This window comes from Stegastes partitus, unplaced genomic scaffold (assembly GCF_000690725.1).
Source record: "Stegastes partitus isolate 25-593 unplaced genomic scaffold, Stegastes_partitus-1.0.2 Scaffold1444, whole genome shotgun sequence".
NCBI lineage: Eukaryota > Metazoa > Chordata > Actinopteri > Pomacentridae > Stegastes > Stegastes partitus.
The window spans coordinates 48,239-61,338 of NW_007579175.1; the positions used below are offsets into that span (position 1 = coordinate 48,239).

Genomic DNA, 13,100 nt, shown 5'->3' on the forward strand with positions numbered 1-13,100 from the left:
TGCACATGTACATTACAGGTCAGGCACATTGGAATTATTGTGCGTATTCACATGTCAACTTTTTATACAGGAAAAAGAAATAAAATAAAAGATAAAATAGAATAAAATTAAGAACGATAAGAGCAGTAGCAATAAAAAGAAAGATACAAATATGCATGATACAAATAAAGTAAGTACACAAAATAAAATACAAAATAAAGGACACATTATAAAAAAAAAAGCACTGTGTTCAAAGTGAATACTCTGAGTCGTGATTGCACATATTTTGTGATATCAAAGTTGTATTGCACTTGCTGGTACATAACATTGCACGTGTTGGTTTGAAAGATGGCCATGGTGGTATCACACATAAGTGGGGAGATTATGTGTGGGGAGATGGGGGAAGGGATGGTCAGTGAGATAGTTAGTTGTCCAGAGTGGATTGTGGAGTGAGGTATTTCTACAAGTAAAACTTATTTATTCAGTTTAACGGAGCTCTCTGTACTTCATTCTGCACATGTGCAATGATGAAATCTGGTGTTTTTACTTTCTTGTTGCCACAATGTATTGAAATGTGTTGATATGTGCTTTGTTGAAACATGTCCTTAACCTGATTATGTCATATTCACACTAAAAAATTCATAATACACAAAACAACAAACTGTATTTACATTGGGTCGCTTCCACAGGTTTCAGACTGTATTTATTATTTCACAAAAATCAAATGTCAAACAAACAATCCACACATTTATGTAGCAGGATCTGGTCCCGTGGTACTTTCTCTCACCGCTGGCAGAAACACGCTGACTTTTCACACATGCCCTTTGCACACACGGCAACTGGATCCTGCATGTTTTACACTGACTGGTGCTAATGATGAAATTCAGTAACCACAGATGACCTTTGTCTATTTCTGTTCTGTAGTTTACTTGTAGGGTAGGCAAATTACGCTGTGCCGAGCCTTCCTTTTAATAGGCCGAGTTATCAGAGGTGCATGTTGACATGACATCTGCTCATATGTAAATGTGTATTCAGTTTTGTAGGTTGTTTTAGAAGTCTTTGATATTCGTGATAGTCATGTAAAGAGGGACCATACTGTGTCAGGAAAAGCAGGCTGGGTTTCAGGTGAGAGTATCATAAAAGGATATGTTGTGTCTGGGCTCACATCTGTCATGTTTGTAGGAGAAAATGGCTCAGTGAGTGTTGATCCTCTACTTTTTGTCACATGAGAGATAAACGAGCATCAGACGACTAATTCTAAAGTTTTCACATCAAAAGTTTTTCCCCTCACTTCTCGGTTAACAGCTGTTCTCCCAAACTATGATTCACCACAGTTTGTATCCAGGTCTAACGTCTGCTGTAGACATGTTTTACTTCGGCTACTTTACACGGCTTCAAAACATTCATGAACTTTTTGCTCCTGTTGCTCTCGATTTTCCTGTAGGTTAAACCTACTGGCTAGCTACAGGCTCCAGCTGTATGAATGACTTTATTATCTTTGAAACTCTATAAAGGAACCTTGTATACTGAGATCACATGTTAATTCTGTTTCTTGTATTTCCTTCCCTCCTCTCTTGGCCCTGCCCAGCCTCGGAACGACGAAGAAGGGGATTGGTCCGGTGTACTCGGCCAAGGCGGCGCGTAGCGGTCTCAGGATATGTGATTTGCTGGCTGACTTCACTCAGTTCTCTGAAAGGTCAGTATAGGATTATATCACCTTTTTATGAATGAGATCTGTACTTTAAAACCTACACTTTGCTCAGTGTGTCAATGGTAACACTCTCCATAGACCATTGAGCCATTCAGTAATGAAAGTCTGAGTGATATTTTATGCTTTCCAGCACCTGAAACTTGGCATGCACATACTTTATTTCAGTTTTATTGCCTGTTTTAAGAACAGGAACCTCTCCAGGGTGACATGTTGAGCAGAAGAACACAGATTTAAGCAGGCATTCAATCAGAAAACAGCTCTGCAAATCGCTTCAGGCTCAGTGAAACATGAGATCTGATCCAGGAAGCCCAAGTTTGAGTCACAGATTGGGAAAATTTTATGGTTATCAGATGTTTTAACAGTAAAAACTAACAGTAAAACATTTATAATACAATTAAATTAAATTAAATTGATTGAACTGAATCACGATTCTGATTTTTGCTTCCCACAATTAAAGTTTAGCTTAACTTTCCCTGCTCATACAAAACAGCCCATGCAGATAAAGTCACTTGATTGTAACTTTGGTAAATCTGACATTAGAAGGTCTTATTTTATTCTTTTCAGTGTAGTGTTTGGTCACACAGCTGTCTTGAGTTGCTGAGCTGCAGTAGCTAAGTGGAGGCTCAGCCGTGGCACAGCCGCCGAACAGCATCGTCTGAACCCTGCATGAGAAACATCAGCAAATTGTAGTGTTAAGAAGCCCATTTTGCCTTCTAGGAGATTAACTGATTTCATCTGAATGAGAACGTTTAATTAAGTCTTAATGATAACGCAAAGATCTGGAGATTAGTGGGAATGTAGCACAACATGGAAGAGAAAGAAATCCTCTGTTTATTAAAATATGAAAGTGCAATGAAAATATTTTGTCCCTGAAATCAATGAATGATTGTGATAAATAATCACAATCTCAATATTAATCAGAGTAATCAAGATTGTAATTTTGGCCGTAATCATGCAGCTGTAGTTAGCCCATGTTTGTACTGCAGTGACTTACCGCGTCACTATATGTTGGGATTTTCTTGAAATTTATGACAAGACAGGGTTTTTTCAGAATATCGTCCTGAACATGATCTAAACATCGTTCAAGGGTTGTAATTCCTGCTTCCACTATAAAAAGAAAGAAGCTTCAGTTGCACTAATTTGTTTACTCAGGAATTATAAGTGTGGTCTAACCAAACACCACTTAGAGTAAAAACGGAAATAAAAAGATTTTCCATTACTCGTCTAGTTTTCTTAATATTGTTCAGATGTGGTAGAACTAGAAGATATATGATCTGTGAGCTTCCTGAGCTCATCATGCCACTGCAGCATAATACAGAATGGTATCATAGAGGCCCTGTTGGTGTCGTGAGAGTAAACTATTCAAAGTTGCTCACTGTTGTGTGTTGCAGGTACAAAGTTTTGGCCCAGCAGTACAAGGCCATGTACCCCACTCTGGAGATCGACATAGAGGGAGAGCTGGTCAAATTAAAGGTAATAAAAATAAACTAAAAAGTAAATGTCTGTGATGATTCTCAGTCATCCAGGTCGTGGTTATTCTCATAGATTGATCGTAGCAACTGGACTTGCTTGAGTTCCTGTGCTAGTCAGTCAGAGCTGATGGATGAGAGGTGAAACGTCTTCAAGGAACTTAACAACCCCCAATTGAAACCAAAACTCAGTGTTAATGACTCCTTAAGGATATAAGTATCTGGAACTCCCACTAGTCAGTCAGAACTGATCAAGCCTCTTGGATGAGAGGTGAAACGTCTTCAAGGAACTCAAGCAAGTCCAGTTGCTACGATTAAACTATGGGAAAAACTAAAAAGTATTTCTACAAACATTTAAATGTCAGTTTTGCAGTAACATTTGGTATTTTTAGGACTACGTGGAGCAGATCAAGCCCATGGTGAGAGACGGCGTTCACTACATGTACGAGGCTCTTCACGGCCCTCCGAAGAAAATCCTGGTGGAAGGAGCCAACGCAGCGTTACTGGACATAGACTTCGGTCAGTATTTCACTCTGTGTGTGTGCATGTGTGCTGCGGTTCAGCTCGTCTTGCTCTTAACTCTGTGTCTTTGAATTCTTCAGTTATGAAGCTAACCTCTTTGTGCTAACCTGTACGCTGAGATTAAATGTCATTTCTGATTGCAAAGCGCCGTTCAGTGCATCTGCAGTGACCCGCTGATGTTGCCCAGAAACGCTTAAGCTTTGCGACGCTCTTTACAAAAGCCTGCTCCGAGCTCAGACTAGACGCGCCGGTAAGTTTTAACTGTCACTGACGTGCTGTGGCATCCAGGCTTGACGTGCACTCTCACAAGTTGAAACCACTCGACGCCACCTGCCTGCGCATGAGCACGAGGGCACCGTGTGTCAGAAGTCGTGTCAGCCGATCAGAATTACAGCAATTATCAAATCCAGCACTGTTCTCATGAGGCTGATGTTCTAAAGCATGACAGCTGTGTTTTTTTCCTTTTTAGATAATGACAAAGCGGACTGAACCGTAATATGTTGCCGTAACAGAATAGACCTGTCATTACCGAGAGCAGATGAAATTACAGTCGGGGTTCAGTGTTGTCATCAAAACACCGTGTTGGGAATGAGCGGTGCACACTGATGGCCTGTTTCTGACTGACTCTGGGTGTACGTGATCACAAAATGTCACAGTTAGCATAGCATTTTAATTATAGTTGCCACTTTTAAGCTTCACAAACCTCATTTGGAATTTGCGAGCGTTACATAAAGAGCACGCTGATGGACGCCCGTGCTGCTGTAGACTTGTTTCCTGATTACACAACGATCTGTGTGAACACTGGGGTGAACTCCATGTGGGCAGCCTCCAGCATCTAGGTTTGGAAACGCAACGCTTATTTTGCTTTTAGTTGAAACTATTTTCTGAACATATTTCGAATACCTGAGGCAGCGCTGATGTACTGTCGGTTAGTTGTTGTCATCTCGAGGATGTTTTCAGGTCTGGTTAGACCAAAGACACACCAGTCAAATTGTGTGAGTGTTTTGTGCAGGTAGTGTTTATTTTCTTAAGAAGCTCCATTATTGGAAAGCATGTTGACCTGTTTCCAGACACAGTCACAGCTACGTAGGTGTGTTTTGTCATGAGCCGCTGAGCATATCTAAAGGTGTAATGAAGTGTAGCATCCAGTGATCTAAAGAAGAAGCAAGTCAGAATCACACTCAGCGAATTTTTGGAAGAATTTCTGCTCGATCTCTGATATGCTTGAAAATTTTAGAGCTTAAAATGTGGATATCTATATAGGTGTTGGTGGAATTTTAGCTTGATAAATCAAATACTTCCTCTGTGCTGACCCACTTTATGCACGTATTTTTGTGCAATGAAATTTAAAGGCTGTTTTTTCTCAGGAACAAGAAAAAGACTGATTTTTTTTTTGTTACTATTATGTGTCATGATGCAGATGATTCAGAATCTGCAATATGTGATGTGCAGATCAATTGGTGAAAACAACATTATATGTCTTTAATATATTAAGTTTTCTTACTTCTGTTTAGAAAACCATTTTTGAAACTGTAACCCTGTTCTACTTGCTCATTCTGTTATAAAAGTTCAATAAAAAAGTAACTTCTTTCATTTGTAAGACCAAGTATTTCATATTAAAAACTCGTCTATACGTTTGCTTTGTGTTATTGTGAGATACAACAACATACGTTTTAAAAAAAAGCCATTAGTTACCTTTTGTGTTATCATGTCTTTGTTAATGTGTGCTTAAAGATGAGACTTTTCATGATGGCTTAACATTTTTTTTCAGAAGTCAACTCACACATATTCAGAGACTTTTTCATCTACTTGTCGCACATTCTGAATCAGTGACATGATGACAAATAACTGGAAATTTCAGGCTTTTATCTTCAATAGTTCCTGAGATATTGTAGTTCAAACACATCCTCAAATTTCAGTGTGTGAAAATAAAAACATGCTGAAAGTGACTCAACTTTCAGTTCACAAAAAAATATCTTGGAAAGTATATATCAATGTAAAGATTTTCCAGGTATTTTGAATATCCATAGTTTATGACAGAAAAAAAAAGTTTTAAACAAATGAGGGATGGTTGAGCAGAAGGTTTGAAATGGAGTAACCCTCTCAGGACTCATCAGCTTACTACTAGTACATTAGGACAAAAACAAACTGTCAACACAGTGCCTTCTCCACAAACAGCTCACCTTTCCAGGCCCACACCAGTGTAGGTGATGTAGAAAAATGAAATAATTTATAGATGCATGAATTGAGAGAATACCAGATTTGTTCACTTGATTTTCCTGAAGGTTGCATGTTCGTTCAGTTAATTTCTCCTCCTGTGTAAAATGTATAGAGTGTGACCAGTTGTCCCTCCTGGTGTCGTTACAGGGACGTACCCGTTCGTGACATCGTCCAACTGCACGGTGGGCGGAGTGTGCACGGGCCTCGGCATGCCGCCTCAGAACGTCGGCGAGGTTTACGGGGTCGTCAAAGCCTACACCACCAGAGTGGGCATCGGTGCTTTCCCCTCGGAGCAGAGCAACGTAAGAGGACACCACGTGACTAGAAATATAACAGCTGCTCAAAGGGACTTTTTGATGGATTGTATGTCACAGAAACCTCACCGGGTTGACAGACTTTATGGTGCTCTAAGTCGTCACACAGAGTTATTGAGAAATCCAGAACAAAACTCTTAATGCACACATGCACACGTGGTCCAAATAGGTATAATGATAAATAATGATATGACTGTATACTGCAAAATGTGTGTGAGTGGCTTTGTTTTCAAACAGCACCACCCAGAGGAGGTTTTACATCACTGCCACTAATAACCAGCTGGAGCATGTTTAATTTGTTCAGGCCAATATATCAGCCCGTGACACCTGCACATGACTCAAACTGAAGGTCAAACGCAGATGCCGAGTTTTAATGTCCTGATATTTTTAGTTTCTATGACCGCAGGACGACATGAAGCTCATTAAACGTTAACAAGAGACTCGAGGACTGTCTGAACTCACCTTGTTGTCTTTAGGAGATCGGAGAGCTGCTCCAGACTCGAGGGAAGGAGGTCGGCGTGACCACGGGCAGGAAGAGGAGATGTGGTTGGCTGGACCTGGTGCTCATCAAATATGCACACATGATTAACGGCTTCACTGCGTGAGTTTTTACGTTCTGTCAACAGAGACTTAAGCTGTTTTAAAAAAATAAGTTCTGTATTTATTCTATTGATATGTAACAGGTTTTTGCAGCTTCTCTGTTTTAATTTTAATGGAAAGAGCAGAGAAAGAAAATAAGACATTTTTGCTTTTTAAGTATTATTTTAAGCCTTACTTAAATACTACTTTTCAAAACAATGTAAAAAAGTTTATAAAAATGCATCCTAGTTCTACTATATGACTAAACACACTTAGAGCAGTTTGGTTAACTGCTTTTTCTTGGTTTATTGTGCCAAAAAAACAATGTTTGTGTTAATGTTCTATTAAATACTTTTATATGTAGTCATATATACATTTAAAATGCATTTGAAGTTGTGGATCTGAGAAAGACTGACAACCGCTGTGGTGAGAACTGGTGAGGATTCAGATAAATATAGTGCTCCAGCAAATAAAGCTGCAGTGAATTTAACAGACCAAGAAAAAAAGAAAAGAAAAGATAAACATGAGTTAAGAATGCATAACTCAAGGTAGAACTGTAAAAATTACATTTTGGATTTAAATTTACAAAAGGTTTTATTTAAAAGGTGAATTTTAGTATTAATTGATAACAAATGTCGTTTATTTCATCAACAATTCCTGGTTTTTTTTCTTGTCTTTTTCTTTTTAAAAAAAATCTTTTTCTCTTATTTATTTTTTTTGCTTTATTTGAAGACATGTCAGTTTTCTCTGATTAGTAACTTGCTGTGAAAATGTTCTCTTTCTTTCTCTTTCAGTGTAGCCCTCACCAAACTCGACATACTTGACGTGTTCCCAGAGATCAAAGTGGGCGTAGCGTACAAAGTCGACAACCAAACTATACCTCACTTTCCAGGTGAGCTGACGTGTGAATGTGACGTTAATGATTCATCTCTGTCTTCCAAATTTTTTGCTTAGTAGAGGTAGATGAGCTACGAGTAGCCTCAGAGTACAGCAGAGAAGTCGTCAGGTATTCTAGGAAACCCTCATCCTTCTATTTTCTCCACGTATAACCAAAAGCGTTTCAAAAAATGGAGCTGATGTGTCTCTGACGTCTCTGGTCGAACTGCTTTTCTCAGGGCAGAAACATATCGATCTGTTGTCGTGGCCGTTCTGATTGTGTTCTCCCGTGAAGCTGATGGTGTGATATTGTCTCCCCCCGATCTCATTGATCTGTGAAAAGCCAATCAGGAGGTGTTGCAGCGTGTGGAGGTTCAGTACGAGACGCTGCCCGGCTGGAACAGCGACACATCGGCTGCTAGAAACTTCGAGGAGCTGCCCGAGAACGCCCAGAAATACGTTCGCTTCGTCGAGGAGCACGTGGGAGTGCCTGGTATGGTCACACACCAACATATGTACACATGCAATGACTGGTACATAAAAGGGAAGTTTTCAACTGATGGATATGATTCTATCTGGAATTCTGCAAAAAATATACCGTATGTTTACTTCAAGTTCAGCTTCTGCCGATCCCATTCTTTCACTTTTAATCATAAAGTTGTTCTTCATGATCGGCTATAATCAAACTTTAACTTTTTAAATTTTTTTTTGTTCCTCATTAATTTGCTCAAAAGTTTTTTGATTAATCAGTTAATCATTTGGTCTATAAACTGTCGGAAAATAATAAAAAATCAGACATTTCCAGAGCTGAATTTCTTGTTTCAAGGCCCAAAACTCAAATATTATGAAGAAGTTTACACTGACATTAGATTTAGAAAAAAAAGCTGCAAATTGTCGCATCTGAAAAGCTGGAACCAGAAAATGATGATCAGCAGATTGATGATCTGACTGACTGCTGCAGAGGAGCTTAATGTAGCGATCAATAGTGCACCAGTTGTAGGTCAGTTTTAAGATCTGCTGGAAGACAAGATGATTTACATCCACTGGTTTGATTTGCTTATAGATTACATTTTTCTCTCTTTTTTTTTTTTAACTGATGTTTGAGGAAATGTTTGAATTCCAAATTAAAACAACAGCCCTGTAGTGCAGCAGTCTGCAGACAGGAAAAGAACCATTACATCCAACTGAAACCAAAACAAACTGGGTGGTTTGATGCTCTGTCTTCTCTCTCACTAATACACCTAAAACAAAGTGAGCCGTGCCTCTAATATAAGCTCAGGACTCGGGGTGAAATCTGATTACTGACTTGCTGCATGTACAATAACCGGGTTAGTACACTGCAGGTAAACATGCTCTCTGATAACCCGGTTTCTCAGAGCATCCTGGTTTCCTGAGTGAATATGAGCAGAGCTGACAGACACGGTGACCCGAGGCCATCGATCAGCAGTCAGCTTTTAGAACTGCTTTTAAAAATATCAACGTCCACCACTGCTCTCAGGTCTGCAGGAAGGATGTTCATGGATGTTGAGCGCAATTTATTTTTGTCACCTGCCTTTTCCATATCCTATAGACTGGTTGTGTTCTTAGCTTGTGGCTGTAACCGTGTCAGTGACTTACTTGCAAAGTTAGTCTTCAAAACACAAACTTAACTCAAATCAAATCCAGTTTATTGTCGTTTTGCTGTACATGTAAGACGAAAGAGCGTTTCCCAGGATCTAATAACTTAAAGCAATTTAGTGTTTGCATATCTGGATCAGCACTTCAGCATTCTGACAGCTTGTGGAATGAAGCTGTTGATCATTCTGGAGGTTCTTCCTTTAATGCTCCGGAAACCTGATAGCAGCAGTTCAAACAGTTTATGGAGAGGCTGTGAGGAGTCCCTGACAATGTTTAGTGTCCTGCTCCTGCAGCGGCTCTGGACAAGTTCTCGGACAGAGGTGACGGAAACTCTGATGACCCTCTCAGCTCCTCTGCAGGGCTTTTCTGTCTGACAGACTGCAGCTGGAGCACCATGTTGAGATGTCAGAACGCTCTCCACCACACCTCTGTAGAAAGTCCTGAGGATGCTGGCAGGGAGAGAGGCTTGTAATGTAGTCTCTGCTTCAGCAAAAAAAAAAAAACGAAACTCATGACATAACAAACATTTAACTCATGTGACTGATGAGCTGACTGTATTTCTTTTGTTGACGTTGGACAACATGAAACGTGACCAGCTCACATGAAAGAAAGATTCTTGTAGACTTCTCTCCATTATTCTTTCATGTTTGGCCAGAATTCTGTGTCGTCTTCTTCTTTTTCTAGCTTTTTAGCATTTGGTAAAGAATTTAAAGTTTTGTTTTCTTCTGCTCCGTGTATTGTGTCACGTAGCCTTACTGTCACATTCAGACGACACTATTCAGTCTTTTTATAATCGCTCTGAAGCAGGTAATAGAAACAAGCCAAGTTACATGATCTTATTTTTATTTTTTCCAATGTTTTATACACAAACAAAGCTTACGAACACTTTGCCTCTGCTCCTGTGTCCTCAGTCAAATGGATCGGAGTGGGCAAGTCCCGGGAGTCGATGATCCAGCTGTTCTAGACGAAAGGAGGAGAACCGCGAGCAAAGAGGATGCACAGCAGCCAATCAACTGCACCCTTCTTCCCTTTCCTCTCCCCTCACACAGCCGACCTACCTTCTCAACTCTCCGACAGAGACCCGACCGTCATGTCTGTTCTCACCACTGAACCATCAGACCGGACCTCTTTGGATCAGACTCTCATCAGACTGACCTCCTCCTCCTCCTCTCCCCCTCTCTCTGTTTGAAGCCTCCATCTGGATTTTTAACGGTTTTAAACTTTAGAACAACAGCATCACACAATATTTTTTCGCCCCAGGTGTTTATTTCAGACTCGCTCGGCGACACCAGCTGCCGTCGGTTCTGAGAGGACGCGAGGGATCGGACTCAACACGCAGACCAACGAACTGTCCACGGACGTTTGGTTGGTCAAACTCTGTTCACGTGTATTTTTGTTAATCTATGCTGTGATTTTAAATGCGCTGTGTGCCAGTCCCGGTGTAAATCATTTAAAAAGTTTTAACCTCAGCACTTTAGATGCTTTGGACTATGTCTGCTTTTACGTTTTATTCTGCCAGGTGTGCAGCACATCCTGACACGATAAAGGGATCCTTTAATATTTTAAACGTGTCTTCTTTTTGTGTTGTCAGACAGATGTTGGGACTGAAACCGCCTTGTCATTCAACCAAAAAAAAAACAATAATTAGTTTTTGATTTTCTTGTAGCTAGAGGTTGCTTCCACTGAATGCTGATGATGAAAAGTTGACGCGCATCTTCCCGAACTGTGAGAATGTTTTACAGGTTAATCCTAACAGGGACATTTTTCATAAACAAGTAACAGAGAATCTCATATAAACTAACCCTTTTTTTTTTCAAATGGAAATCAGTTCAGTAGGCCAACATCTTTCCACTCACATTCTTGTGATTGTTTATTACCTTTGATTTCTTTGCACTTACAGCACAATGTTGTGTTAACGTGGGAGGAAGACGATGGTCACAACCTATGAATTGATAAATATTGTATAAGACTGATGGTCATCGCTCTTTTTTTTGGCATTTGTTATAAGATCTTTAAACCCAGAAAAACGAAACTTTTCTACTCTTGAAGTGCATTTTTCCATCAGTAAAAAAAAAGCTGGTGCACCTCGGTTAAGCATTTCCACCAACACGGAACCGGTTCTTCGTTGCAAACTTAGATTTGAACTAAAAACATTCAAGGTTTAGGTTCCTGCTGGAAACAACAAAACAGTCAGACGTGAACCTCCACTAGTGGGCGTGTCTTATTTAAAAAAGGAAAAAGAAGAGATCTGCAAATAAAAACATGTTACCACTGCAGCTGCCTGATGTCTGCACATCTGGAATTGGCTCATTTAAATGTTGGACTTGAGTAAATATTTGCAGTAAGTTGCTAATATGGTCATGAGTTCTGGGTAGCGACTGAAAGACAGAAATCGCAGATACAAGCAGACAAAATGAGTTTCTGTATTTGTGTGGCTGCCTTAGAGATGTGGTGAGGAGCTCAGATGTTGGAGCAGAGCTGCTGCTTCTTTGTGTCAAAAGAACTGAGGTGGTTCAGGTGTCTGATCTGGATGCCTCCTGGTTGGAGGTTTGTCCAACTGAGAGGAAACCACCGGGTAGATCCAGAATTTCCTGGAGGAGCTAAACATGTCACCTGGCCTGGGAACACCTTTGGATCCCCCAGGAGCAACTGCAAGATACTGCTGGGAAGAGGAACATCTGGAATGATCCAACTCTGGACAAGTGGAACAAAATGGATGGATGGAAGATTCTCAATGTTTGCAGGTAAACAATACTAGATTAACCATCTTGCTCGGTTTTCCCTGCTCCATATTCGCTGTATTTCCAGTTCTGTTTTGAGATTGAACCAAAACAGAACTGGATCAACCGGTAAGGAGTGTTTTTGCCAGACAGTTTTTACAATTTAGTAATTTGTAATTATGGTCATTATATTGTGACATGGGCTGCAGGGTGGCGCAGTTGGTAGCACTGTTGCCTCGCACCGGGACACCGGAATCTTTCTGCGTGGAGTTTGCATGTTCTCCCCGTGCAGCATGGGTTCTCTCCGGGTTCTCCGGCTTCCTCCCACACAGTCCAAAAACATGTTGAGGTTAATTGGTGATTCTAAATTGTCCGTAGGTGTGAATGTGACTGTGCTTGGTTGTCTGTCTCTAAGTGTAGCCCTGTGATAGACTGCTGACCTGTCCAGGGTGTCCCCTGCCTTCACCCTGAGTCAGCTGGGATAGACTCCAGCCCCCTGTGATCCTAATGAGGATTAAGTGATGTATAGATAATGGATGGATGGATATTGTGACATGAGTCTGTGTTCTAAAAATGCGTTATTACCAGATGTGGTCTTAGGATATTTGGATACCTGTTAAAGTAGTTCTCCAGTAGTTCAGGATCACTCCTCCATGAAGCTGTGGCACAACATTGAAAAAATGGTCAGAGTTGAAGCAGCAGAGGTCAAATAATCCCAATTTTTCATCTCAAATGTTTGATCCAGCATTTTCCATCATGTAGCACAGTGGCACTTCACGGGTACAAATGAGAAACAATTATCAAACTCACACAATTAAGATGGTTGCACAGGGAGAGAAGTGTCAGATATACTAGCAGTGTAACTCCAAATCCTTTAAATACGGGTTTAATTATGTTAAAATCTGACTTTCAGCGACATTAGTTTTTTTTTTTTTTAGACTCTTCCATATTAAGAAGCACCAGGTTGGATTTATCAAAGCTTCCCAGTTATATTTTGATGTTTACCTGCTGGAAGTACTGATATACACGAGGACTTTGATGTGACGTTGGAGAGCTCCTCTAGAACCACACAGGACATGAAACTGACCTCACA

At 40.3% G+C, this 13,100-nt stretch overlaps 1 protein-coding gene across 1 annotated transcript in view; it reads left to right on the plus strand.

Moving 5' to 3' along the window:
* adss2 (adenylosuccinate synthase 2) overlaps positions 1 to 11,315 on the plus strand; it is a 31,608-nt gene extending 20,293 nt beyond the window's left edge. The window contains exons 6-13 of the mRNA XM_008299667.1: positions 1,568 to 1,675; positions 3,082 to 3,163; positions 3,552 to 3,678; positions 6,049 to 6,203; positions 6,692 to 6,816; positions 7,589 to 7,686; positions 8,014 to 8,163; positions 10,199 to 11,315. Coding sequence (XP_008297889.1) covers positions 1,568 to 1,675; positions 3,082 to 3,163; positions 3,552 to 3,678; positions 6,049 to 6,203; positions 6,692 to 6,816; positions 7,589 to 7,686; positions 8,014 to 8,163; positions 10,199 to 10,251 — 898 coding nt within the window. The 3' untranslated portion in view covers positions 10,252 to 11,315. The remainder of the gene's footprint in view (positions 1 to 1,567; positions 1,676 to 3,081; positions 3,164 to 3,551; positions 3,679 to 6,048; positions 6,204 to 6,691; positions 6,817 to 7,588; positions 7,687 to 8,013; positions 8,164 to 10,198) is intronic.
* Positions 11,316 to 13,100: the final 1,785 nt, after the last annotated feature.